This window comes from Octopus sinensis, linkage group LG2 (assembly GCF_006345805.1).
Source record: "Octopus sinensis linkage group LG2, ASM634580v1, whole genome shotgun sequence".
NCBI classification, from domain to species: domain Eukaryota; kingdom Metazoa; phylum Mollusca; class Cephalopoda; order Octopoda; family Octopodidae; genus Octopus; species Octopus sinensis.
Genome location: NC_042998.1, coordinates 107613974 through 107641116, shown reverse-complemented (window position 1 = coordinate 107641116; position 27143 = coordinate 107613974). Strand labels below are relative to the sequence as shown.

The window sequence follows — 27143 nt, the reverse complement described above, 5'->3', positions numbered from 1 at the left end:
ATTTTATATGCTTTTTATCAGAGATGAAGGTTTTGACATAAAATGTCAGCCTCTACATTTGTTACTGACTAAATACTCATGAGTTCAAATCATTACTACAGTCGATTATGTTCTATCTCTAGTTTAAGACACATAACACAGCTTATCTCAGTCTGTTTGAAAAATAGGTTCAGCTCTTACATGACTGGCAGAGACATTTTACAGTTTCTCTACAAATATATAAATTCTTAAGAAAAAACATCCATCCCATGATGAAAGGGAAAATGTTGTTGTTATGAATAGTAACAGAAGCAATATCATATCAATGTAGCACTAGAATCTTTGGATTTCTTAATTCCACTTTCTTGGCAATAACATCTGTTAATTCCTCTCCACGCCTTATTTAATTGTAATTAAACTTCATGTAAAAAATGATTTTGTTTCCTTCTTAATGCCAGAATATGAAAATGTTTTCAGTAAGAGGGAACAGCAGTCTAGCTTAATGTACTACATTGAAAAAAAGCATTGACTCAGAATCACTTTTCTTAGAACCAAAAATATTTAAATACTCATGATAATAATTGTTTTTATTATGAATCTAATATTGATGAAATATTTTCCTAGGGATTGACTAAACTTCCTTTGAAGGAAAGGACCAATGAAAATTTTATCATCTTGTTATTGATCCATGACATCCAGAATGTACTGCTGGACTCAGTGTGCAGAAATGAAGATCACAACTTCTTCAAGCAGTTATTAAGAACAGTTGTAAATGATGTATGTAGTATTTTATCATTTCACTTATTCAGTTAACCTTACATTTTATGATAATCTGTATGTTGATGGTAGTGGTGTCAACTATTAATGATGATAACAATAGAGTATAATTCTTATCTGTTGCTGTGCAGCTATCTGCAGAACATGAAATTTGTGGAATTGTTATCTACTTTCTACATTGCCACAGCAATGTGGTGGTATTATTTGTAATTGAAATCCAACATTGAAATAAAAGTGTCGGTTTCATTTACTATATTACATTATCATTTGCATCTCCTTACATTATCTTACACTAAGTTGTTCTTGCTACGCTATCTTGCATCATCATCAAATATAGATTATCATAAAATGGAAGTTGAACTTAATACATACAGTACCGTGCAAAAGTCTTTGGCCACTTTAAACTATTGTAAATTTCTACTAATTGCCAACTTATAAATGGATGTTCCACATTGCATTTTTTACAGATGAAACATTGGCCCTGTTGGAGTTATTTCCATACATAATCATTATATTTTGTAGCAGGGGTTCTGAATGAGAGGAGAAGATGCAAGTCGACCACTAAAAATGGTCATGCAAAAGTTTTTGACCACCTCACATAAACCAATCAAAATACAGTGTTTTAAAACAGAAAAATGTCTATAATGAAAATTTATTACATAATGTTCATTTCAAGAAGTTACTGTACGTTCTTAATATTTCATGTGGCTTCCCTTAGCTTGAATAATTGCTTCAATGTACCTGGGAAGACATGTGTACAAATCCTTCATCATTTTTACCATCTTCACAGGTATGAGCTGCCATTCTCTGTGGCTGAACTCGCACAACTCTTCAAGATTGTGTAGATTCTTCTGAAGAACTCTTCTCTTTAGTTCTGTCCACATTTGCTCATTGGTATTTAAGTCAGGGTTCTGAGCTAGCTAATCTTTCAATATGGTAACACCTTCATCAGCCAGACTCTGTTGTATTGCACATGATCTGTGGCATGGGGCTCCACCATGCTGAAAAATCACACCTTCATTCAAGTCTAGTATCAAATTGTCCTTCAGTAACTGGATGTATTTGGCACTATTTACTGTCAATTTTAACCAACTTTCCTGAACGATTACCCAAAGCATCAGACTCTTACCCCCAAACTTCACTATTTTTGTCATGTAATATGGGTCCTTTCACTTTCCTGGAGGCCTTCTGACAAATTTATGAGAAAGTGAAACTTTTGCACAGTATTGTATTCATGCATTGCATTATACTTAGTGCACTGTCTTACACTATTTGTGCATACTACATTGTTTTACACTAAATGTAGCTGTCAACAATGTTGAACTATCTGTACTTAGTAAACTTTCATACATTGTCTTGTATTTAGTACAGTCTTATATATCTTGTACTTTGTACATTGTCTTATATGATCTGCACTTAGTACACTATCCTACACTACTGTCTTGTGCTTAGTACACTATCTTACACTTAGTTCTCCAAGAGCTGTCTTTTGATCTATTTTCATTGTCAGTTGTAACTATTTCAATTACACTACTTTAGAAAAGCATGAATATCACACAATCCTCCTTTATCTTGTCATTTATATATCTAAATTTCATGCCTCTGCAAGAATTTTTTGCTTTATTACTAATTTTCTATTCTCTTCAATTTTTTTCTGTTTAGAAATGGCCTGACATTGTTATCACCACAAAAAATATTGGATATTTTATCACAGTTCCTTCAAGAAATAGACCCTCTTCACATTCTCCTCTGCTCGGTAAACCAATAAATGTAAGAACCTTTTTTTATTATTCCTTCAGTATTTCATATTTAACCCTTTTGTTACCAAATTTCTGTTGAAATGCTCTATGTTTCTATCAATTTATTTTAAATATAAGATCTTCGAATTGAAATCACAAAAATGTGTAAGCTTAGTATTACGATAATACTAGTAGTAATTGGTGCATTTGGGAATGATAAAGAAGGGAGCTGAGAAGTATATTAAGCAACTCCTTGGTAACTCCAATCTCTATGAACTTCAAAAGATAACCTTGATGGGTACATCCCATATACTATGGAAAGTACTCTTCATCTAAAATAAAATAAATGTTGTGATAATTTTAGCATGCACAGCAAAACAAAAGTGCCCTTGCTACTGTTGGCCTTTGGAGAAGCCCGGTACTAAGGCACTGAGATAAAGTTATAATGAAAGGAAACCATAAATCATCTTCATTTAACATCCTTTTTCCATGCTGACATGGGTTGGACAGTTTGACTGATGTCTGGAAAGCCAGCAGCTGCACCAGTCTCCAATCTGATCTGGCAATGTTTCTACAGCTGGATGCCCTTCCTAACACCAACCACTCCAAGAGTGTAGTGGGTGCATTTTACATGCCACTGGCACGGGAGCCAGTCAGGGGCCACTGGCACGGGAGCCAGTCAGGGGCCACTGGCACGGGAGCCAGTCAGGGGCCACTGGCATCGACCATGTTTGGATGGTGCTTTTTATGTGCCACCGGTACAGGAGCCAGTCAGGTGGACTTGGCATCAACACGTTTGGATAGTGCTTTTTACGTGCCACCAGCACAAGAGCCAGTCAGGTGGACCTGGCATCGACCATGTTCAGATGGTGCATTTTACATGCCACCAGTATGGGAGCCAGCCAGGAGGCACTGGTATCAACTACATTTGGATGTTGCATTTTAATAATGATAATAACTTTGGTACAAGATCAGCAGCTTTTATGCAACTGCTACTTATTTTATCAACCTTAAAAGGACAAATGGCAAATCTGACCTCAATGACATTTGAACTCAGAATGTAAAGAGCTGGAAGAAATGCTGATAAACATCTTGTTTCACACACTAATGATTCTGCCAGCTTGCTACCTTAATAATAATAATTCTTTCTGTTATAGACACAATGCCCAAAATTTGAGAGGAAAGAGGCTAGTTGATTATATTGATCCTAGTGCTCAACTGGTACTTATTTTATCAACCCTGGAATGATAAATGGCAAAGCCAACCATGATAGTACTTGAACTCAAAACATAAAGGTTCTTAATAATAATGAGCCTTGCTACTATAGACACAAGGCCTGAAATTTAGTGGAGGGGGTTCATTGATTACATTGACCCTAGTGCTTAACTCTGGAAAGATGAAAGGCAAAGTCGACCTCAGCAGAATTTTAATAATATAATAATAATAATAATAACAATAACAATAATAATAATAATAATTAATAATAATAATGACAATATAACATTGTCCTATTGTTGTTTCTTCAGAATGTTTTATATCAGACTGAAGGTCTGTACTCACTTGAAGCTACCATTCAAAGACATATTGACATATATAATTCGGATCATCCTAAGAGACCCCTTCAAATAATCCCTTCTGAACATGTAATTTCCCAAATTACAAAAGTTCATCGAGTCCTTACATGTTCTGACAGGTAAATATTTTATTTAATTCTACCCTTTTTCAATAGTCATAAAAATAACATATATACAAAATATTTGGAACATTAAAGGGAGCAAGTTGTCTCTGAAAATTGAACTTAGAACTTTGTGGCAACTAATTATGGTTTAAGAGTCAGCTAAGTTTAATGAGATTCAATAATAGATTTACTGTGGCCTTTCTCAATATTATTTTTTTTAAATATATAGGCACAGGTGTGGTTGTGTGGTAAGAAGTTTGCATCACAATCACTTGGTTTCATGTTCAGTCCCACTGTGTGGACCTTGGACAAATGTCTTCAGCAATAGCCTCAGGCCAAACAAAGCCTTGTGAGTGGATATGGTAGACTGAAACTGAAAGTAACCCATCGTGTGTGTGTGTGTCTGTCTGTCTGTCTGTGTGTCTTTGTGTCCGTGTTTGTCCCCCACCACTGCTTGACAATCAGTGTTGATGTGTTTACATCCCTGAAACTTTGCAGTTCGACAAAAGAGACTAATAGAATAAGTACCAGACTTTATAAAAATATAAGTACTGAGGTTGATTCATTCGAGTAAAAATACTTCAAGGCAGTGTCCCAGCACAACTGCCGTCCAATGACTGAAACAAGATGAAAGATAAAAGATATATATATTACAATTTGTAAACAATAGCATTGTTGGTTACAGGTTTCCAATGGACAAATCACGGATCCACTATTATGGCAAGATTGACATTGTCATGTCTATAACTCAATGTAGAGGGTATCATTCTTGCAAAGGACTTCATTTGAGGAGTAGTTTTTTTACTTTGCTTTTTATTTCATTAATATTTACATCCTTTATCAATATACGTCGTTGAAAGATATACACACACAAGTGTGTGTGTGTATGTGTACAAATTCATGTAGATACAATGGACTCCCATTTAGTTTCCTAAATCCTCTCACAAGATATTGATCAACCCAAAGCTATAGTGAAAGTTACCAGTGATAACCAGTAAGATTGAACTTTGAACCATATGGTTGTGAAGCAACACAACACTACACACCACTACCTGCATCCATGTAAAAAGGAAGTACATAGTAATTCAATTTTGTGTACTCGGTGTAAAAAATAAGTACACAAAAAAAAAATGACCGCAAAGCAGAACTTGATATGTGATCAACGTATATGAGTAGTTCACGATAAGAGTACCAATAAAATAAAGTTATAAACTGCTTGGTAGGTACAGCCAACATGGTTACCCAACTACCTAGTTGATTAAGCAATCTAATTGGTGCTTCAGATGGTTGTAGTGATAGTATAGTAGCTAAATTATAGAAAGGGTGGAAGAAGCTTTGAGAACTGTTGTCTCTGTTGGTAGCAAAGTGTTCCTCTCTTCATGTAGAAAGCAAGTTGTATGAGCCAGCAAGAAAATCTCTGTGCAACCACTCAACCTGCCAGACATATCAAGCAATTTTTGCTCATATCACATTTTACTATCTTAAAAAAGTACAACTTAGATCATGTAGTCCTAGATACACAATAACTCAACAAAGCACAGAATAATCATAACTGGAGCACCTTTGATCATAGGTCTGGCAATTCTCAGCTGATGTGGAACTAACTAAACAACAAGCAAACTGTATTATTTGTAAGAAGTTTAATGCTACATGTTAGTGAGATATGGATTATTATGCATAGAAGATCTGTGAAGGTTAGAGAGAAATAAGATGAATATAATTTAATGGCTCTGTAGTGTTAACCTACTTGAAAAGCAGTGCACAATTAAACTGAGAGAGTAATTGGGTATCAAAGCTCTTAGTTGAGAGATGACTACCATGGATGGTTATGTGGTGTGTATCAGATGATGGGTGCTGAGTAATAAAGTATTGTTTCCAGTGGAAGATACTTGAACTGAATAAAAGATAAGAGAGATAGGGAAGAGTGAATAATTACTGTTGTCAGTAACATGATGTTGATCAGAGATTTCAGTGTGGTTTTGATCATTGACCATTAGGGTTGAGAATCCAAAGCGACACCAGATTCAACAGCTGACCTCCTGTTTAAGAGATTTTTGAAGCTCTACAAAAGCACATCATCAAAGAAAATAGATGTGCGCATGAAAAATTACAACTAAACATGAAGATAAAGTTTTGAATGAATCTCTGAAGTATGATAATTCACACAAAATGGTATTTATTCTGAAGTATCATTTTGTGCATGAACAATTTGTTTGTTTGCTTAGATTGTGATTACAATAAGTTTCTCATTTAAACAATATTGTGTCAGACTGCTTCTATTATTTTATGCAAAATTTCTATCACAGGGTTTTTCTATAAAATTGTCTAATACTCAAAACCCTGTGTGCATGCACACACCCACCCACACAGCAAGTATTTATTAATCCTAAGTTCTACTATTTATTGTATTATATCACCTGTACAGAAGTCACCTCCTCTCAGTCAGTAGTGTAGTCAGTGACATAGTTGACATTTATATGTTAACATGTGAAATGACCAACACTACAACTATACAGATGGACTGGTTTACTGGCAATGATCTGTTTGAAGTTCTGAAAACTGCAGTCAAACAAGCTGGCAGTTTGAACACTCCTGTTGCCTTCATACTTAAAGTAAGTTTATTATTGCAAAATTAGGAAAATGATACATTATTATTGTTGCTGTTATTATCTCAACCATTGTTATTACAGCTGTCTCTTTATTTTTGTTGTTATTGTTTCTACTATGTTGATGCTCAGTAGTTTATAATTTATATCATATCATATCACTTCACTGACAGCTTGAAGAATTCTGATGCTAAATTAATATAAACGTTTCAAATTTACCGGCAAAATTAGTTTAAGACTGTATCATTATAATTTTGTAGCAAAAATGAGCAACAAGAACAAGATACATATTTGTACTTTGTGCCAAAACCTTTATTCTTCATAACAGCTGAACAATGCCCCGGCATTGAATTCGCTAAGTGAGTACAAAATTCTATGGGAATCTTTTGCCATATTTCATTAATATAATCAAATAATTGTTTTAGATTAGATAGTTTTTTAGCATGAACTTTTTTGGAAGCATAATTCCACAAGTTCTCAATTGGATTCAGGTCCAAGCTCTGGGGAGGTCATTCGATTATGTCAATATTATGATAATCAAAAAATTCCATAACCTTTTTGGCTTTGTGCACAGGACTATTGTCCTTCTGATAAACAGCCCCAGAGGCATTTGGTAAGACAAATATGGCACAACATTATCCTTTAGTAGATTCATATAACCTACACTATTTAGCTTTCCATCAACTTTAACTAGAGGGCCAACACCAAAGCTACTAAATGCCGCCCACACCATCACACCCCACCCCCACTTGCACTGTTCTGTTTTTTTCACGCATTTCGAATGGAATTCCTCAGTTGGGCAACATCTGACGTATGTTTTACCATCTGATCTAAATATACAGAAACGTGACTTGTCACTCTAAAGGACCCTGCACCAATCTTCGGCAGTCCATTGAGCATGGCTTTTTGCGAAATTAAGGTGTTTGAGTCGATTTCTTTCGGATATTATTGGCTTTTTTCTTAGCGATTCGTCCATGTAGTCCAAATTCTCTCAAATGGTTGCAGACGGTTTGTGGTGTAAAAATAACACCATTCTTGTTGGACAATTGTTTACAAATGTCAATGGCTGTCAGCATTCGGTTGCCTTCCAAAAGTCGGTAGATTCGACAGCCCAACTGCGCCATTGTTTTTCTTGGGGCGCCAGTCCTTTGCCGATTGTTATATTGACCAGTCTCTGAGTATAACTTTCACACTTGCACGCAAGCCATTTTACTGCACTTTAGTTGCTTGCTGATGTTCGAAAATTTTTGCTCTTATGACTGGACTGAGGCTACGTTGTTTTCCCATTATTAATCAATTGTATAATAACGTTAAATTATAACACTAGTTAGGCTAGTTGTGTGACCACCCATTTTGGCAAAAAAATTTGCATACATATTACATAGTCTTTAACTAATTTTGCCAGTAAATTTGAAACATCTGTATTAATTTAGCATTAGAATTCTTCAAGTTGTATAAAAATAGGTATTGTCTACATCATTTGAAAGAGAAATAAATTCTGCATAAGGTGTAAAAGATAAAAATAATTTGTATGGTGTTAGTAACAAAATATTTTGAAAAAAATAGAACTTTCATCATCGGTCTTAAATTTATTTTCACCAGTGTATATACACCATAAACATGCACACAAAATTCAGACTGTCCTTCCTCCAAGAATGTGAATTCAACTTTGAAAGATTAATTTTTAATTTCTTGAAATCATCTCCTCTGACAATTTATCAGACTAAAAAGCAAATTTCAGTTAATTAAAAAAAGATGCTTGCATTGGCCCTTTTCATTTATTTCTCTAAGCTTTTTTTTTAATATGCTTCATATTCAATATTCAGATTGCCTTTCCAGTCTTTGCCATATTCATGACAAAATTTACTTTATCTTTTTTCTCAAATCTTTACTAAATACTTTTCAGACTTTAGGAAGGTGTATTTATTAGTTATATCAACTATTCTTTTACTGGTTCCAACCATTTCACTGTGATTATACTTCGTAAATAAAAGCTGTTTTGTTTCCATTTTATAATTTGATCTATTTTTTCTGCCACACAGGAAAGCAATTTATTAGATCCTCTTCATCTGGATTGTATTAACAATTTCCTTGTTATTGAAGATTACACAACACTTTACTCTACTGAAGAACTTTCCACACTGCTCCAGGTTTGGTTTTTCTTATGGAAATTGATGGCAAATATTTGTTAATAAATCACTAAGTCCTGAATTTGCTCAGCATAAACATTTGTATTGAACTAGGAAGATATGTATCTTGTCAACAGATACCCCTGTAGCTCATCAACATATATCTCTATGTCTAATAAGAACAAACTAATGTTTCATTATCTCATACAAATATAAAAATTACACTCACAGAAAATAGGCAGTTTTCCTCATCTCTGACCAAGATCTATGATCTTAATCAAAAGCATTCCAGCTATGATCATCCTGTCTTTCATACATCTATAACTACTTTGTCCATAAGTGCCATTTTTTGATACATCAGGGTGTGATTTGAGGGAGACTTAGCGGCTGTTTCTAGCAGATACAATATAATATCTGTTGTAAAGTTATTAACTCATGACCATGTGGGCATGTGTTATCCATGTGATCTCACAAAAGTTGCAGATAGAGAACAAGTATAAGAAATTTCTTTAAAGAAAATTCAGTTTTTTTACATTTTTGGTTCCAACCTTGCTAAGATCAGCTTTGTCTTTCAACTTTTCAGGGTTCATAAAATAAAGTACCAATCAAGTTCCAGAGTTGATTTAATTGTTTGTTCCCTCCCACAAAATTTGTAGCATGTGCCTGTATCAGAAATTATTTCACAAACCTACACATACAATCTATATAAATTTTACAATCAAATTAAACTTAATTAATAGTTAACCCATAACAGAACATCAAATACAGTTATGTTTAGATAAGTCATTGGTGAAGATGTAAAATGTATTTATGAAATACAATAAAAAGAATGCAAGCATTTTGTAAAGCCTCAACCTACATGTTTTTGTCAATGACACTTCCTTGTAAATTGTTTTTATAGTTCAAAATATCAACTTTATTTAACAATGTATCCTTTTATTTATCAAATGCATTTATTTTTTTAAGAACTTCACTCTTCTCTATTTGTTCATTTCTATTTCAATCATTGTTGAATTTCATCTATTTTAGTCACTGCAGTTGAAAAAAGACCATCTGGAGCGAGCAATCAAGCCAGTGACTTATTTCTGCAACAATGTAAAGAGAAACCTTCACATTCTTATCCATTTAACCCCCTCAAACCCTTTATTATCCAATATATACAGGTAAACTATTTGCATCTAATTAAGAGGATTACTAACATTAAGAGCTTTTGTAATAATCTGTAATGAAACCAAAACATTAGTGATTGTTGTTGTAGTCCTTGTTGCTAGATGAAAAACAACACCCATGATCTTTGCAAAATGTCCAAGACTAGCAAGAAGTAAAAGAGAAGAAGGAACTATGATTCATGCGTAGCTGCTAATCACGGTTTCAATCTCTAAAATAAACCCAACTTGAAGTCAGTGGATGCTGATGGACCAGCCAGCATATAGAGCAGCCTCCCAAATGCTGCTCTATATGCTGTGTTCCAGTTGTATATGGCAGCAGCCCTTTGCTGGACAACCACTTCCACCTTAACCCTCAAACAGTGACACTACACAAAGGTTTTAGTACAGAAGTAGTGCATCAAAATATAAAGTCAAGCTCAGAACTAGAAAACCTGATATGAATACTTACACTAAAGTGGACTCTACTAAAGGAACCCAAGATACTATAATTTATTTCTATATAAAGATTCCTTTCACTCCTACCTCTCTACATAACAATTTTTATATGCTCTACATCATCATGATCATTATGTTGTTGTCCCTACGTGTCCGCATAACAATTCAGTTAAGTCCAAATGTCTACAATGACTATTTTATTAATCTCTCCAATGTCTGCATTACATATCTGTTAAGTCCATTACAATTTTAGGTTGAGCCAAATCAGATATCATTATGTGGCTGTTTGACCTGCTAGAATTAATCAAATCTCCTCAAAATACATCTTACTGTCTTAAAAATAAATTACCTATTCATTAAAATAGTCTGGGATATATTATGCTTGACAAAAGGTAAGGTGATCATGAATGGAATGTCTTTGATCATCTTTCTGCTTAATCATTGTTGACTTCAGATTTAACAACAACAAATCTATTAAGTTTTTGACATCTACATTACAATTCTAAATCCTATATGTCTGAAAATAATTATGTTGTTAAATTCTACATGTTTACATTATATTTCATGTTTATTCCACATTTCTGAAGTTATTTACATACAAATTGTACAACTTCACTGTGGACAGTTAAAGTGGGATCAACTGGTTACCATTGTTTCTGGTTTATTATGCCTTCATCAACAATCAAATACCTTATATAGCCACTGCAAAATTCTGTTTTAAAGCTACTGCTATTATGTTTATAACTAAATCAAGTAGACTGATTTGAATATTAGTTCTGTTATGTAAATATTGGTTTCAAATTTTGGGACAAGACCAGTAATGTTTTTGGTTTTTTTTTAGGGGGGGGGGGTTAGGGTTAAATCAATTACATTAACCCCAGTGTTCAACTGGTACTTATTTTATCGAACCCAAATGGGATGAAAGGTAAAGTTTGCCTCAACAGAATTTGAACGCAGAACACAAAGACGGATGAAATGCTGCTAAGCATTTTGCCTAGTATGCTAATGATTCAGCCAGCTCACTACCTTAATATTAATATTAAAAAAAAAATCGTTATGATAATCCAGTATGACATGTCTGTATCACTATAAGTCTTATATGTTTTCATTCCTGCTAAGTGTTATATGTCTATATTACTGTTAAATCTTACATATTTATACTACTTTCAGTCCTACACATCTACATTACTGCTGTCAAGGTTTACAAGTCTGCACTATTGAGTTTTGTTACCACATGTTTGTATTACCTCTAGATCCTACATGTCTATATTATTTTTAAATATTACATGTTCACGTGCAAATCATAAATTTGGTATTTTTTTTATTTTCTCTGTATGTTTTAATTATGTCTTCACTTTTATTTGTTCTGTTGTTCTTGCTCAGAGAATACCCAGGAATCTTGAAAAGTTGCCAGATAAATTGGTTGCTTGAATGGTCAGAAGAGACCCTTGTTTCTATGACAACTCGTTACTTAAATGAATCTGGAATGTTCCATGAGAACAATTTAAGGTAACACAATATTGATAAAGTAATATCATTTAACCTTTTTGTGTCTCTGAATGTCGCCTCTCTTGCTCACAAAAGGGAGATGTACCTAGTCATAGCCAACTGTGAGTGTCAAGACATTTTTGTCCATACCAACCACTAATCTGTTTGTATCACTTATTGCTGCTACTGTTGTCGTTGTTAACCCCAGAGCAATCCTGATCCAACTGACATATGATCAAAAGTGTTTTCACTTTGATCATCCTTACTTCAGACATATATAGGTCTACATTACTTCATGTATCCTTCTTTTATTAAGATATTAGGATGTTGTTTGAAGTAGATTTGGTTACTATTTCTAACAAGCCAAGTGATCACTTAGATGGTCCTTTATTTACTCATATATAACGCTGTGTAACTTTTTTTTTTTTGTCTTTAGTCAGTAAGTGTTATTTCCTATTTGCTTCTATCTAGAAATCAGAGGAAATGACTACTATTCCCGTCAAACTTTGCTTTTGTTACTTGGACAATGTTTTGAAACTGACCTATTTTCCATTTCATTTCAGACAGATTCAGCACTGAGTTGCTAAAGCAGAAAAATTATCATAGCTCATTGCCACAAATTTGCTTGTTAGTTGCCTAACCTTAACCGCTTAAGCATGTCCCTTAGTGGCTGACAGTATGTGCATCTCTGACCAAGGGCTGGAGTAGTGGGAGTGCATCATAACCTTGTGTTGTGAGAATTCTTTAAAGTTTAAATAAATGTAACAAAGCAAAGTTTGAATGAAATATTAGCCATTTTTCTTACTTTCTAGGGATAAACAAATAAGAAATAACAGTTGCTACCCAAGGACAAAACTCATGTTATGCAGTTTAATTTATTTACTCATATATAATATATATATAATGTTTGTATATATGTTGTGTGCTTATGTGTATGTTTGTGTATGTGCCAACACTGAGGAAAAATTTGGTTAAGAGCAGGTTTGGAAGTTTTGATTTTAGCTACAAAAACTACCAACATGAAGTAACTTAAGAAGCAAATATCAGCTCACTACTTGATTTCTGGCCAATTAAACTTCACAAATGCTGACTATGTCCTCAGACATGACCAGATAAATTATTATACCTGTTGGGAAATGGCAGACACTTCCACATTAAAAACAAGATATGAATGGCATGTAACAGTTAGTGGTATTATGAAAGTCAAATAAAAACATTGACATTACACAATAATAATGATGATTTCGTTTCAGGAACCGAATTATTAAATGCCTGACAAATATTCATAAATTCATGTTTAAAGAATATAACAAAGCACCTTGGACTGGAAACCTTGCCTCACATACTGAAATTGTACAAGTAGAATCTTCAGATTGCAAGACAGATCCAGTAAAAGTATTTAATGAAACTGTCGGTAATTTACCATATACTCAAAGGCTACTTCTAGATCATATTGGGTAATTTTTCTTATAATTTATAGTTCTATTTTACGATTACTTGTTTGCATAACTTTGGTATATCAGTGGAGGCACCGTTATGATTGTATAATTTGTCTTCATCTTACCATCATGTTCTTTAATGTTTCCTGGAGATTATTGAAGTCTAATTCTGTGTATTCATGTTGTCCCACCATTATCTCTTCTTTTGGAGATACCGAATGGTTTCACTGCTAATCTCTTTTCATTCTGTACATTATAGATTATAGACATTTTGATTTCACAGAAATCCTACTCTACTCTATTTCATATTGTTAACTATTTCTTCTTTTGTTTACTTTGCTATATTCTACCATGAATTGTGTCTTGTAAGATGGCCTTTGTAAAAAAGATTGGATGATCTGGCGATAAGAGTAGCTCAGTTATTTCAGTTTTTGCTTCATTGATGAGTGAATATATAACTCCAGGGGACCAATTACTTGTAAGATCTTTCAACAAAATTCATTTCAGGGTCTATGATATATAGGCTGATAGCACCTTATTTCTACAGCTTTGGTTTCTCTTCACCGTTCTGCTGTGATGACCCATTTTTCACCACTATTAAAATATTTAACTGTTTCACAGTCATAGCTAACAGTATCATTAGTTACTGAGGATTCACCAATGCATATGCCATCATGAATACAATACTATGTTCCTAACAGGATTATTTATGTCTCAACAACCCTGTCTTTCTGTAAATGGGTATCACAGTCTAATGCTGTAAGCACTACAATTTACTGTGCAATTCCATTAGATTTCAATAAATTCATATTTTAACAAATGTTTCTGGAATAGGATGCTAGCCTATTATAGATTGACAGATCTGGTACCTATTTTCCAATGAAATGATCAGTGACAAAACTTGAACTTGCCTTTTGTGTCAGGGATCTCAGCATAATGTCAGCAACTGGATACCAACAATTTTGTTACCAGATTTTTTGTTGGAACACTCTGCCTTGAAAATAATAATGAAGAATTTAGTAAAATAACTTTGCCATTAATAAGCTGGTGTTTGAAACATGAAATTTTGATGAAGGGTTTTAATTTATATCAGTTTAAAACAGAAAGTTTGTATCATAGAACCTGGGACAATCTCAGGTAGATTGGTATCAAAAGAGTTAAGTTACCAACTAATTGCTAAAATATGTTAGAATTACCAACAAAACACTAAAACATGTTACACTCATTAACTAAACACAAATAATTGTTACACTTACAGTGCAAACACTATACTAATATATTACACTTAACACTTTGATACTAATACATAGTGTGCCTACTCAACTAGATATTAATAAATATATTACATTTGCTAAGGTTTATGAATCAGCTCCTCACATGTGAAATCTATGCTACCTCATCACAGCAAATTTTTTACATAACTGAAATTATATTTTGTTTGTAAAATAGTATTAGACACAGGTGTGGCTGTGTAGGTATAAGTTTGCTTCTCAACCATAAGGTTTCAGGATCAGTCCCACTGCACAGCACCTTGAGCAAGTGTCTTCTATGTCCTTGGCTGACCAAAGCCTTGTGAGTGGATTTGGTGGACAGAAACTGAAAGAAGCCTGTTGTATATGTGTTTGCATGCATGTGTGTATGAGTGTTGGTGTCTCCTTGTCTTAACACTGCATGATAATTGTAAATGAGCATCACCATTCTTCATTTCCAACCTTCTGTAAAAACATACCTGGTCATGGTGAAATATTTACCTTATTTGGAAATAGGTGAGGGTTTGGTAACAGGAAGGGCATCTAGTTGTAGAATATCTGCCTCTACAAACTTCATCCAACCCAGGCAAGCATGGAAAGGTGGATGCTACAACAATGATGATGATAATGATGATATTACTGTTATTCTGTTGTATCTTGAGCAATACACTTAACTCTTTCTCTTGTTTGACTGAATGAAGAAAAATAGGCTCTACTTCTTAAAACAGCTTTAAAAAAAGTTGGGTTTTTTTAATGATGTTTAGTTCAAGTCATCCCTAATCAAACAGGAATATGGAATTCAAAAGCATTCTAGCTGTGACTTTCCATCATTTTTTTCCCCGCTCTAGATGTTATTGTGTCCTAGAATAGCTTTCGAAAGAAATTTAGCCAAAGGTTTTAACAAGTTGAGCAACACTTTGATGCTTTTTCTTTGACTTTTAAAACTTTTTAAAAAATCTAATGTACTTCATACTGACAACTATTTTGTTTTGATATGATGCTCTAGATATATACTAGTATATTTCATATAACATGGTTAATAAGGGTTAATGACAACTCCAAAATATTATCAGCGACTCTTGTCTGTCTATGCAGAATGAATACTTTTACTTTTGAAACAAAGTTAGAATAATAATCATGATTCCAGAATTTAGGGTCACTGCTATCACCTCAGATTTTAGAGTCACTACCATCATTCCAGAGTTTAGAGCCCTTTTGTCACTCCACAGTTTATTACCAGGTCATTGTTACTTTGAATTAGTCGAGAACATTCTAAACACTATATATATGTTCATAATATAAATTGTTTAAAGAAAGCCAGATTGTCTTATAATTTCAAAATGTCTAATTTGTTCTTTTCTATTTTCTTTGAACTATAGCATAAGACTGAGAGAACAAAAACAAGCTATTAAAATACATTCATATTTATTTTATGTGTAAAATAAAGAAATGTAAACATTTTAATGAAATAATTTCATTAATTTTGTTTTATATTTTCGTTTTCATTCAATCTTCAGTTTATATTTTTACCCATAAAATTCCTTATAATTCACATATTAATATTAATATGAATTTATAGCAAACTTAACATTCCTTATGATTAAAATATTTTATGTTATATTATTTCCACTTGATTAAGCTTTGTTAAAATTACTTCAAATGAAACTAACTATATAAAAAATTGCTTTTGCTTAGGCTACAACAAGAAGTATCTTCTTCCTCAACTAATCAAGCAAATTTCATATCTACAAAGACTTATGAACAGCTACTTCACTGTTTTCAATACCTCATTAATTTGAAAAATAATGAACAGAAAGAAAAAATGGCAAAAATCAAGTAAGTTAAAATGTAAATAAATGTTGCTGTTGTGGTTGTGCCACTGCTTGTTGTTGTTTTTAGTCTGTAGTCAACCCTGATTGAGCAGACCTTGATCTAAAACATTCTAGATATCATCATTTCATGTTTGCATTTTATCAGAGGATATGTAGTCAAATGCGTCTTTTTTGTAATGACAGGGTGTGAATTGAGCCAGATTTCAATTATATTTAAACTACATTAAGTAACCACATAGAAGCTCAATCTTATTTAAATGAGGTGCCAAAGATTCTAGTAAGAATCAAAACTTTTTTACCTCTAGTTACTAATCAAATACTCCCCATGATATGTTTTTATTCAGAGATTAGACATCTTTACATACACACATATATCCTGCACACTTTCTCTTACATTACTCTCTCTCTCTCTCTCTCTCTCTCTCTCTCTCTCTCTCTCTCTCTCTCTCTCTCTCTCTCTCTCTCTCTCTCTCTCTCATGTTCCCACTTCTGTCATGTTCCCACTTCTGTCATTTTATCTCCCCTTTTATCAACTTGGTCTTTCCCCATCATGCCATTCATGCTGTTTTTATCTCCTTACCAATAGTCATTGTTTAGTTTTCTCTCTCTCTCTCTCTCTCTCTCTCTCTCTCTCTCTCTCTACACACACACACATCTCACCCTCTATTTACTCTCTCCTCTGTCACCCTTTCATTCTCTTTCATCATTCCCTAATTCTTTCTATTTGCTGAGGATGAGACAATCCTCTTGTGATAAAGAATGAATAGAGACAACATAAGGTAGGAAAGACTTTTTAGTTTTGCCAAGGACAAGGCTACCTCTTTAGTTTAAGTGCTTCAGTAAAATTCACCTAGTACACCCACTGAAGTGGCTGGCAAACAGAGACAGCATAAAGAGGACACTTTAGTTTTGCCAAGGATATGTGAACTTGAGTGTTGTTGCCATAATGAAGTACACTTCATAAAATAGTTGATGATAGAAAAGGCATCCAGCCAGAGGATACTTGCCAAAAATAGAACATATGAGCAAGGTGTGATCCCCATCCCATTTAGGAAGACATCAACTCCAAATAAGAACTAACAAGGTCTGTGACAACCTTTCTAACCCATCCCAACATACATGTGTGCACAAGTACATTGTGTGTGTGTGAGAGAGAGAAAGGATTGATTAAATATTACATAGTATTTTCCATAATTACTTTCTTTGAATATATTCTTAAAATCCAAATCCATCAAATTAGCTGCTTATTGTATGGTGTCTAATGTACAAGTCATATAATCTTTCTACTTACTCTTTCATTATGAACTAGTAAGACAATTACGAAATTGAAAGACACCAGAGAAAGATTGCAAAATGTGACAAAAGTTGTGAAGTTCAAAACGGCAGAATACAACACTGCTAAGATTAAATCCGAGGAATATCTTGAAGAAATCATACACAAAGCAACCCAAGTTGAAAGCTTGAAGACACAAATTGGACAGAACTTAGCAATCAAAGCTATTCTAGACAACCACCAGTTTACCAACTTTCTTGACCAAGCAGACACTAACGAACTCTTGACAAATGGTAATACAATCAGTCTCTTTTACATTAACTGTCAAACTGTGTATTTTTAGAGGAGATATATGAAGTTGTCTTGTTTGCTTGTGTATTAATGTTGTAAATGAAAGAAAACTAGAAACCTCAATCTCAGCTTGCCATCAGCTTTTAGTGTTGTTGTGATGCAGTTAATGAATAATCAATGATTAACATCATTTGTGTTCAATTCATAAATCACACTGAATTAAGTATAATTTTTCATTCTGTCCCCAGACACAATAAAACATTCTGGTTTATTTAACCAGGAATGTAATATATACATTTCTACAACAGTTGAATAAATAATAGCCTTTGAAAATTAATGGATAAAAACACATTTGGTCATTGCAACACGCTGATATATGATACCACAGTGATTCATAATTAGATAAAAATAACTTTTTGTGAGATTTAGTTACATAACTCAATGGAGAACTTTCAGCCATTATTAATACTGAAGATAGAATAACTGAGAAGATATCACATAGAAATGCTCTCTTTTTAATTAGATTTCTAACCTTTTTATATACCATTGGCAAAAGGTTTCGTAACATTTTATTAACCATTTGGCATTCCAACTGATGTGATCGGCTGAGACATAATCACATGAGGTTAATGCATTTTATGGTAGCTGTGATCTAAAGCTGGGAAATATGAACATGATGGTTCAGAACACAGTCTCTGGCACAAGCTATTATTTCATTTAACATTAAATAATCAAGCTGACAGAAGAGAATTAGCCTGAATATCTTACAGTATTTAATTTTGCCCTCCAATCCTATGTTCGAAACATGGCAGGATTGACTTGACTTTTTATTTCTCTCAAGTTAACAAAAAGAGAACACTAAGAAAATACTGGTTTTAATTTCATCAACTATACCTGACTCTTCAGAATGTTTTGCCTGATGCCTATGTAAGAAACCATTAATTAAATAAAGTTTTAATAGTTTAATTTCTCTACCCATCTCATTCCAATAATCAAAGAAATTTAATTGCATGTAAAATTCACTGATAACAATTCATTGACCAGCAATTTGCCATTTAGCAAAATCCTCCTTCAAAGAGATGAAAATATTGTGACTATGTCAAAAGAATAAAGATTTGTTCATCATCATCATCGTCATTTAATGTTCGCTTTCCATGCTGGCATGGGAAGGATGGTTTGACTGAGGACTGGCAAGCCAGAAGGCTGTATCAGGCTCCAATCTGATCTGGCAAAGTTTCTACAGCTGGATGCCCTTCCTAACACCATCTACTCCAAGAGTAGATGGTAGTGGGTGCTTTTTATGTGCCACCAACACGAGGGCCAGTCAGACAGTACTCTGGCAACAACCACGCTCAAATGGTGCTCAAATGGTACTTCTCAAGCACAGTATATCTCCAAAGATATCTTCTCAAGCACAGCATATCTCCAAAGGTCTCAGTCACTCGTCATCATCTCTGTGAGGCCCAACGTTTGAAGGTTGTGCTTCACCAACTCATCCCAGGTTTTCTTGGGTCTACTTCTTCCACAGGTTCCCTCTACTGCTAGGGTGTGACACTTTTTCAAACAGCTGTCCTCATCCATACACAACACATGACCATACCAGTGCAGTCGTCTCTCTTGCACACCACATCTGATGCTTCTTATATCCAACTTTTCTCTCAGGGCACTTATACTCTGTCATGCATGCACACTGACATTACACATCCAACGGAGCATACTAGCTTCATTTCTTGCAAACTTACGCATATCCTCAGTAGTCACAGCCCAAATACAAACCGAAGGGTCTATCAATCCATATTTTAAGGACTTAGTTCATGTCATCTCATTTTAGAAATCCTTCCAAAGTTTTGTCAATGTTTTCACTGTTTTAAAATAAATTTTGGGAGTAATAAGTATTTTTATTTTTATTTTTTTAACCCTTGATTATATTATGATATTAGTATTTATTAATTTGCCCCTGTTGAGTATATTGATCATTCATTTACTTGTATATGAATTTGCTAGTTGGTGAATTGTTGATTGGTAAATTGCCATTGGTGAATTGGCATCAGTGAATTACTGTCTGCAGAATTTTCCTTGACTTACAAAGGTCATAGGGACTATCTCTACTCCTCACACAGTCTGATTAATATTAATAAAAATAATAATAAAAAGTACATTATCTTACATTTCATTTATTTTCTGTCTCAATATGAATTAGAAACTTTTGGCTTGACTATTCGATAAAGCATGAAGTAAATGCAATAATGTTTTCATTATATAATGGTTTCATATAGAATATTATGAGGGAAAAGTAGGAGCCAGATTTATTAACTCTGTTAAATAAGAAACAATCTTGATTTGTTTTGTCTTTGATGATTTCTATAAACAGAAACAGTTACAACCATTAAATCCTATTCTAGTTTCTGCTCTTATCCCATATCTTCATCTTGGTGTAATATTATAAGATATAAAAAAAAACAGAGGGGTTAGATCACCATATGCAATATTACTAGCTTTCTTCCTTTGATGTTCCCATCAAGGTATAAAGCTCAGTTCACATTAACAGAAGTACAGAGCAGTAGTTTGAGGAGTTTTCTTACATGAAATAGCCTGGTGAAGCAATCCTGTTCTATTGTCAATATGCAATCTTTGGGAAGGAATGGATGTCTACAGAAATGGCAGTTGTCTGTCTAATCTATTGATAAACTCAGGTTAACCCTAATTGTTGCTGAGCTTCAGGTTAGACTTGCTCAAACATGCTTAAGTCTAATCCATTCAGATTTACTGGCAGTTTAAAAGAATGAGAAGTTTGAAATGAAAAAAAAATATTAATGAATAACTAATTTTTTCTCTACACTTGCAATATCTTAACTACAACTTGTTTCACCAAATCTACAACTTAAGTTCTCCCATGTATTATCTGTGATATATAAGAATATTAACACTGTGAATAACTTAATGAATGTGTAATTTTGAGTGTGCTTGTTCTACTATGAATCTACTCACAAATAAAAGACAGTTCACTTTATTCAAGCTGTTAATAACTTTAAGAAAAGCTTGAATGTTACACAAACTAGTTTCTTTCAATGTTCCTATATATTATTTAGTTGTGGTCATATCAAGTTTTACAAATAAGTGATTTTAGTATTTTATTTTCCTAAATAAATTTACTATCAAGATGACTATGATTCCTATGATGAAGAATTTCATAGATTAATGGCAGAAAACCTGGAGAAGAAAGAAAACCATATTGAAGAAGATCTGGCTAAAGCAAAAAAACAAATCCCCTACAAAGAGAAATGTGTTGAGCTATCTAAAGAAAAGGTTAGATCATTTTCTTTTTATATATTTATGTTGTTATTACACAACACAAATAATATGACTGTCTGTATATGTGGGGAAGTGCATTTGTCAAATACGTAAGTCAACTTATTCACACTTTCAACCTTATAACTTTTTTTTCCTTGTAACTCTTCAAGTCTGAATTACAAAATAAACTATTTTATGTTCAATACAGATTTTAATGCATCTGCAGATAAACACTTCTTGTGGATAAACATTTCCCAATATTTTAATTTTATTATTTTTTTTTTTTCGTTTCAGTCATTTGACTGTGGCTATGATGGAGCGATCAATCTTCCAATAAATTTTTCTATAAATTATATAATTTATAATTTCTATAAATTCTGTAAAACTATAGTTTTCTTGAGAATATTATAGATTATGTAATAAAATGTAGTGCAGACAAGAAACAATATGTAGTTGATTTCCTTGCTAGAAATAACAACCAATTCACCTTCAGACAACACCTTAGTGTTTAAAAAGCAAGGAAGTGAAAATTGGATAATGTAAACCTAATTAGACTTTTAATAGCACATGAATATTGTTTTACCATTGTCATTTGTATCATGATCATCATTGTGTACATTTAATGTCTTATTTCCATGCTGGCATGGGTTGAACAGCTTGACAGGAACTGGCAAGGTCAGGGTCCATACAAGGTTCCATAGTCTGTTTTGGCTCTGTTTCTACAGCTGGATGCCCTTCCTAATGTCAGACACTTTACAGAGAATACTGAGGTTTTTTACATGGCACCATTACCAGTGCTTCTTATGTGGCACCAGCACCAATGATTTTTATGTGGCACCATCACTCACGCCAATGCTTTTTATGTGATACCATCAATTCTGCAGTAATGATCTATATAGTATAAAAATATGCTCCATATTGACATTCAGAGCTAAACAGCAAAAACCAAATTATAGATTCAGTTTATCTCTTTGACATTTATTTCAATAGAAGATATTAATTGTAAGTATATAACAATTTAAATTTTTTCCCGTCAATTTGTAGATCTATTTTTGGAAAAGTAAAATAGACAGAAACTGTATAGAAAGCATCAGAGGGTTTGCTAATCCACCTAATTTGGTTGTTCATGTAATAAACATTGTTCTGATAATGACTGGCAAGCTAAATCCCCTGACTTACTTCAATATATCTATGGAAGACCAAGAAATTCAGTTAATATCATCAGAACATTATAAAAACAGTAAGTGTTCAAGTTGACTTTTCATTTTAAGAATTCTGTAAAGCTGTAATGTTAATTTTAGGTTTTTAAACATCATTTAGCATACAGTATTATGTAGTATCATCATTTTTTAAATCAAATATCTTAGTACCTGATTTTTGTACATTTAGGTATGTCACATGTATGTAAAGCAAAAGACTTTAATGTGATCATATAACAACACAATGATTTAGTAATAATGTGAAATTATAGAATTATTTGCAATATCTATGTATTTCTAACATTTTAAATGACTACCAAATATTCAAATAACAGTTTTCTAATTATTACATCCTGCACATGTTTTGTTGTAAACACACAAGCAAATCAATATTTTTTCTTAAAATCCAATAGAATTCCAGATTTCATGGAAAGCTGTTCAACATATTCTAAGTGAGTCAAAGAAGTTTATCGACCTGCTACACAATTTTTCATTTGAGCAAGGATTAAAACCATCAGTTATACAAGGTAAAAATAAATCCAATTAAACTTTTTTCATTGTTTCATTAGTCTTGGTTATTTAGATATAAGTTTACTCCTTATGATAAACTGTTTTGAGAATATTCCAGCAAGAAACACTTTAATATCATTTCCTGTTCAAACAGAAACTATATGTATGAATAATATATATGACTAATTAATACTAACATTGGCATGAGGCCACACATTTTAGGGATGCATATTTAAATAAATAGAATCCACTGCTAGGATTGGATTTAAGAATAAGAAGCAAAGTCAGCCATTGCAGAAACTGAACTCACAATGTGAAAAGATTTAATTAAATAACAAAAAGCATTCTGTCCAGTGCATTACTAATTCTTCTATTAATTGCTCTAATGCTATTTGATAATAATTCAAGTTTTTAAATATCTAATTTTGTTAAATTTAAATCCACTTTGAAAATGTAATTAGAGACCAGCTAGTAATTGCATTTAATTAAAATTCAGATACAAAATTGAGAATGAAAATAAGCGATTCATATAATTATTGAAAAATCTTCATTGATAATTACGGTAGCTTCTGAAAATAGCTTTTTCTATTCTGCTTCCTTTAGACAACAAATTGTCTCAAATTCCTTCTTTCATTTAAAAAGAAATTGCACAACATTAAATAGCTTCTTATTTAAAATGTTCAATTTTTATTCCATTTCTCACTCCTTTTTTTTTTTTATTTATTTGACTTCATTTTAGCAATATCATCATATCTCTCACCTCAAGAAATACAAATTAACTTACAATCAATCCAGACTGCTGTACAGTCAGGTATGGAGTGCAGTTTCTTCAAGTTTTAGTCTTCTTATCATATCTGTATATAAACGTCTTTAAATAAAAATTAATATGTGAAGGAGAAAAACTTAATCTTTATATTTAAATAAATTTCTAAATATGAGCTTGTATTGGATAACTTTACATTTCTACAATTCTTTAAATTGTCTTTTTCTTAATTCTTAGTTAATCCCATCAGACCATCTCATGATTTAAAATATAACTCTACGTTACAAGTGAGATATAAAAGTTAAAAGCCATTGAAATCTGTTAAGCATTCAGTTTTATCATTCAACATGTTATTATACAGCAACTTTAGCATAGTTCACTTCAAAAGATTAGGGATGTAATATAGATTCTACAAATGTTGGAGAACCATTCAAAGAAACAGCATTCAGTTTCAATGGGTTCAAGGCAATGATCAGTCCATGTGATAGTTGATAGAAGAATTTAGTGTGTAGAATTCAATATGTCATCTGAGAGTTAGAAAAAGTGAGAAGTAGTCTTGTCACTTTGGTTGCAAAGCAACAACATTTTATTTTTATTTTTTAATATCAATTGGTGAGCAAAAAATGTTGGGTTCTTGACACTTTGCAGCGATTGAATTTATCAAACTCTTATATGAACTCTTATTTCTACTGCACATTTATCATTCTCAACTGATAAAACAGATCTGCAGTTTTAATTTAACCCTTACTAAATAACTGAGTTCAGCAGTTTATAATTGAACTACTCTTATATGAGGTGTTTGATTGATTGCATTATTCCAGGAATGTCCTTAAGGAATTTGTTCACGTTTTGACATGTCTTAATACTTTTTTTCTCTGAAAGTTCATGAGAAGATTGTAACTCAACAATGCATGCTTTTAAGACATTCATCAGTTTTACCAAGTACTCTCTGTTTTTGAATTATATGTCTTTACTAAGATCACAAGACATTGCCATAAACTATTTACTTTTCAATAAGTAACTCACTACCATAATGACTCGGTCAACTGTGATTCAACTTAGTTCCTCTACTATTCCATAATATCTCAGTTTGAAAAATCAAAATTACTAAGGGTTAGCCCCAAATTAAAACAATCTACTCTATTACTTAGGTCTGACCCCAACACTAAAATCTGTTTTATTACTTACTAACCTTTAATACATTACTGCTCTATTTTAGACTATAAAATCACAGGGATGTAATCTCAAGTTCTTATTGATTTTTCACCGTTGTAACATAAACATTTTTTTCTCTTTCATCTCCATAGATACCTCTGTTCAGCATGTCTGTAAAGTTCTGCCAGGTAATGGTATCACTGTGGCAGAAGCTAAACATGCTAGTAAAGATGTTGCTATTCTATTGCAATATGTCCTATCTTTAGTTGTTTACTCAACATTCTGCAAGGAACTACAAGAACTGAATGAAACTATTAAAGAACTTGAAGAACAAATCTTCAGAAATAGCAAACAGAATTCAACACCTGACAATGTAAGCTGCTATTAATTTGTTTTTGCACTAGACATCAGAGAAAGTTTAATCAAACTGAAACTACTCCAATATATTACTGGTACATTATATATGCAAATTAATATTGCTTTCTTTGACTTGCTATTAGGCCGGTTTTTCTTGGGTGGCTGTATAAAGTAAATTAAACTCTTTTCACCCATTTTATCATTACTACAACAAGTTTTTCTCTTCTCAGTTTGGTAGTTTTATGCCCCTCCACCTAAGCTTAATCATGTCTCCTCTACTTATCACACCTTCTGTATCCCATCACCGAAGTTCTTTGTTAACCTCTTTCCCAATCCTTCCTTCCTGGAATATCCACACTCTGGAATTCCCATCTCACTAACACATTTTCTCCAGATGTTGACTTATAAACACTCAAACTCAATGTCATCTACATCAGTCTTACCAGTGTCAGAGAGTCTGTGAAGACACTTATATACAACCTCTTTCTCCTAAACCATAAAAAAAAATTAGTTCCTATATATTACTACTACTTACTCTATTGACTCTAAAGCTCATTCCATCATCAGCAGTTCAAGAAGAACACCACAACAGTTTCAAAGTATATTTGGAAACCAAGAGATAAAGGAAAGACCACCAATATTACATGGACAGTGATACAAAATTAGAGATTGACGAATGGTTAATAAGGGCTGTACAGGCCCTACACAGAGAGGCCATTAGTAAGGTTTAGGATTAGCAATGAGTATAGTGAAGAATTCCAGGTAAAAGTAGGGATCCACCAAGGTTCAGCCCTCAGTCCCCTTTTATTCATCATAGTCCTCCAGGCAGTAACAGAGGAATTCAAGACAGGTTGCCCCTGGGAACTCCTCCATGCTGATGACCTGGCCCTCAAAGCAGAATCACTACCAGAACTAGAAAAGAGATTTCGGGTGTGGAAGCAAGGTTTAGAATCAAAAGGCCTTAAAGTCAATGTAGCAAAAACCAAAGTTCTAGTAAGTAGGAAGGTGAACTCATCACACACACCTTCAGGTAGGTGGCCCTACATTAGATGTACCCAGTGTAAGCTATGGACGCATAAGAGATGCAGCCACATCAAAGGAAGATTAACCAAGAAGATAGCTTTCGTGTGCATCAGATGCACAGGGGCAATAAACACCACAGATGCTCAGAAAATAGATTCCATCACACTCCAGGGGGAGAAGCTAGAAGTAGTTGATAGCTTCCACTACCTAGGTGACCAAGTTAGTAGTGGGGGTGGATGCTCAGAGAGTGTTACCACTAGAATAAGAATAGCCTGGGCAAAGTTTAGAAAGCTTCTACTGCTACTGGTGACAAAGGGCCTCTCACTCAGAGTGAAAGGTAGATTGTATGTTGCATTCGTGCAAACTGCCATGCTTCATGACAGTGAAACTTGGGCCATGACTGTGGAGGACATGCGTAGGCTCAAAAGAAATAAAGCTAGCATGATCTGCTGGATGTGTAGTGTCAGTGTGCACACATGACAGAGTGTAAGAGCCCTGAGAGAAATGTTGGACATAAGAAGCATTAGCTGTGGCATGCAAGAGAAACGTTTGTGCTGGTATGGTCATGTACTACAGATGGATGAGGAGAGATGTGTGAAGAAGTGCCACTCCCAAACAGTTGAAGGAATCTAGAGTAGAGTTAGACCCAGGAAGACATGGGATGAGGTGATCAAGCATGACCTTCGAATGTTGGGCCTCACAGAGGCAATGACAAAATACCAAAACCTCTGGAGATATGCTGTGACTACAAAGACCCGGC

At 33.4% G+C, this 27143-nt stretch overlaps 1 protein-coding gene across 1 annotated transcript in view; it reads left to right on the top strand.

The window, feature by feature from the left end:
- The window catches only part of LOC115225579 (dynein heavy chain 8, axonemal-like), a 220695-nt gene that overhangs the window by 135093 nt on the left and 58459 nt on the right, over positions 1 to 27143 (top strand). Inside the window, exons 58-72 of the mRNA XM_036498798.1 lie at positions 604 to 756; positions 2419 to 2526; positions 4022 to 4188; positions 6599 to 6785; positions 8822 to 8929; positions 9938 to 10071; positions 11896 to 12021; positions 13254 to 13457; positions 16385 to 16525; positions 17831 to 18087; positions 21246 to 21391; positions 22421 to 22616; positions 22989 to 23102; positions 23825 to 23896; positions 25156 to 25376. Of these exons, the coding sequence (XP_036354691.1) occupies positions 604 to 756; positions 2419 to 2526; positions 4022 to 4188; positions 6599 to 6785; positions 8822 to 8929; positions 9938 to 10071; positions 11896 to 12021; positions 13254 to 13457; positions 16385 to 16525; positions 17831 to 18087; positions 21246 to 21391; positions 22421 to 22616; positions 22989 to 23102; positions 23825 to 23896; positions 25156 to 25376 (2334 nt within the window). The remainder of the gene's footprint in view (positions 1 to 603; positions 757 to 2418; positions 2527 to 4021; positions 4189 to 6598; positions 6786 to 8821; positions 8930 to 9937; positions 10072 to 11895; positions 12022 to 13253; positions 13458 to 16384; positions 16526 to 17830; positions 18088 to 21245; positions 21392 to 22420; positions 22617 to 22988; positions 23103 to 23824; positions 23897 to 25155; positions 25377 to 27143) is intronic.